This window comes from Asparagus officinalis, chromosome 7 (genome assembly GCF_001876935.1).
Source record: "Asparagus officinalis chromosome 7, Aspof.V1, whole genome shotgun sequence".
In the NCBI taxonomy this organism is placed as follows: domain Eukaryota; kingdom Viridiplantae; phylum Streptophyta; class Magnoliopsida; order Asparagales; family Asparagaceae; genus Asparagus; species Asparagus officinalis.
This window is the reverse complement of record NC_033800.1, coordinates 101,221,418-101,223,621: the sequence shown is the minus strand read 5'-3', so window position 1 is coordinate 101,223,621 and position 2,204 is coordinate 101,221,418. Positions and strand designations below refer to the sequence as shown.

The 2,204-nt window shown below is 35.3% G+C and overlaps 1 protein-coding gene across 1 annotated transcript in view; it reads left to right on the top strand.

Moving 5' to 3' along the window:
* LOC109849201 (ubiquitin carboxyl-terminal hydrolase 17-like) overlaps positions 1-1,527 on the top strand; it is a 13,455-nt gene extending 11,928 nt beyond the window's left edge. Inside the window, 4 exon segments of the mRNA XM_020419018.1 lie at positions 231-315; positions 409-621; positions 745-806; positions 894-1,527. Coding sequence (XP_020274607.1) covers positions 231-315; positions 409-621; positions 745-806; positions 894-1,425 — 892 coding nt within the window. The 3' untranslated portion in view covers positions 1,426-1,527.

The window sequence follows — 2,204 nt, the reverse complement described above, 5'->3', positions numbered from 1 at the left end:
CCCCCCCCCTCCCCCTCCCCAAAGTTGATGATTTGAGGGGTAGTTTTGCAAATGCTAAAATTTTGAGGGCATTTTTGCAAATACCCATGATTTAAGGGGTATATATGCAAATAACCCTTTTTAATATCGGGGTCCTGAATTATACTCTTCCTCTTGACTTGCAACTTCTATTGTTGATATTTTTGTTAATATTTTCTCATTATTTTCTCATATATGGTTATCTTTTATAGATGTAAGTCATATGAGCGAGCAAAGAAAAAACTGACTGTATTGGAGGCTCCAAATGTCCTGACAATTGCCTTGAAAAGATTTCAGGTGATTGCAGAAACTAATAATTTTATTTCTAATAAGCTGATCAACTTTGAGGTATTCTCGCTTCTGGTACATAACCCCTTAATTCTTACGCAGTCTGGAAAATTTGGTAAACTCAACAAAGCAGTTCGCTTTCCTGAGATCCTGGATTTGGCTCCCTACATGAGTGAGACAGATGATAAATCCCCAGTATATAGCCTCTACGCAGTGGTTGTTCATCAAGATATCATGAATGCTGCATTCTCTGGCCACTATATATGCTATTTGAAGAGCACTCCAGGGATGTGGTACAAGGCCGATGACGTCAGGGTATACGCCATTACCTTTTGATCTTCCAAGCTGTGTATTATCCTTTATTTTCAAAGTTGCTTTGTGTGACAGTTGCATCCTACATTTTCTCACCTATTTTCTTATTTTTCCCCTCCCTCTCAGGTAAAGCCTGTGGACATCAAAAGTGTCTTGACTAAAAATGCATACATGCTATTTTATGCAAGGTAACTGTCATCTGAGGGAGCGCAAAGTTCAGTAGTTTTCCTCTTTTAGCTCTTAAAACCTAACAAACAAATTTCTTCCATTTTCAGATGCTCGCCCCGAGCTCCCAGCTTGATCAGGAGTGTGTTATCGCCCAACCATCAAAAAAACAAGAGGGCCAAAGGCAAAGATTCGCTTAATCCACAACATAGGAGCTATGATCTCTACAACAGGAGACTTCCCTTTCCAAGGACAGACTCCTCTAGTGACAGCTCTTCCCTCCTCAGTTTCTCCGATGAAGGTTCATGCAGCACGGATAGCACTAGGGATTCCAGCAGCACTACTGAGGAGCTCTCTGACTACATATTTGGAGGCTCTTCAGTATTTTCTTCTGAGGATTCTGATGGTTTAGCTGGAAGAAATGAGGCTCTAAGTTATGAAGAGAGTTTGGCTTGGGAAAGGAGAGAGGTGGGTTCAGAGGGTATGAAGGGGAGCCCTCAGTTTTTGTGTTCTGATGTAACTAATCAGTGGAGTAGGAAATTAGCAGGAGATTGTAGAGGTAGACGAGAGATAAGCAAGCACGAGCCCGATGTATTATTAATCAGGAGGCTTACTAGAGAGAGAAGTCATACGTTTTATTAATGCTTTTTGGTTGTATAGGGCAATAATAAGGTTATTTAGGATGTAAAAATATATATTGTACTGCTGATTTCTAGTGAAAAGAAGCAAAATTTTCCTTTTTTTCCTTGCGTGTGGAAAGAGTTTTTTTTTCCTCACAGTTTCCAGATCGGTAGATTCTAGGCTCTTGTCAAAGAAGAAAAAGATTAGAGCATCGCGTCAGTAATCCTAAAATAGATTTTATTTCAATTATATTAATAAAAAGGGCGAAATAAGTATTATCACTTCCATCATCATTTCCAAATCAGCGGTGAATTTCATCTCCAGAAATTGTTCCCCTCTCATTTCGCGGGCTCCCAATCAATTAATTGCTTCTCCGTATATATAAACTCCCAATCAATTAATTGCTTCTCCGTATATATAAAAAACGAGAAAAACTAACTCAAAATTATTATAAACTATGTTTCGTTTGGATACTATGATGTTTTTCTTGTTGTGTTTTTATAAAAAAACATCATGGTGTTGTGCTTTTCCCTTAAAATATTTTTAAAACACCATGTTAAGTATTTTTAGTCAATACTAGTTTGACCCGTTATAACATTAGTATTAAACTTATTATTAATATATTATATATTAATTATAATAGAATATATTATAAATAAAATGTTATAATATGTAGTTTACATTATTATAGTATTATAATTATTACATATTATTTTTAAATAATTATATATTTAATTATTTTGGTATATCAATTTGTTATTGTTGAATCTTATATTATTTTTTATAATAATGTTATTTTA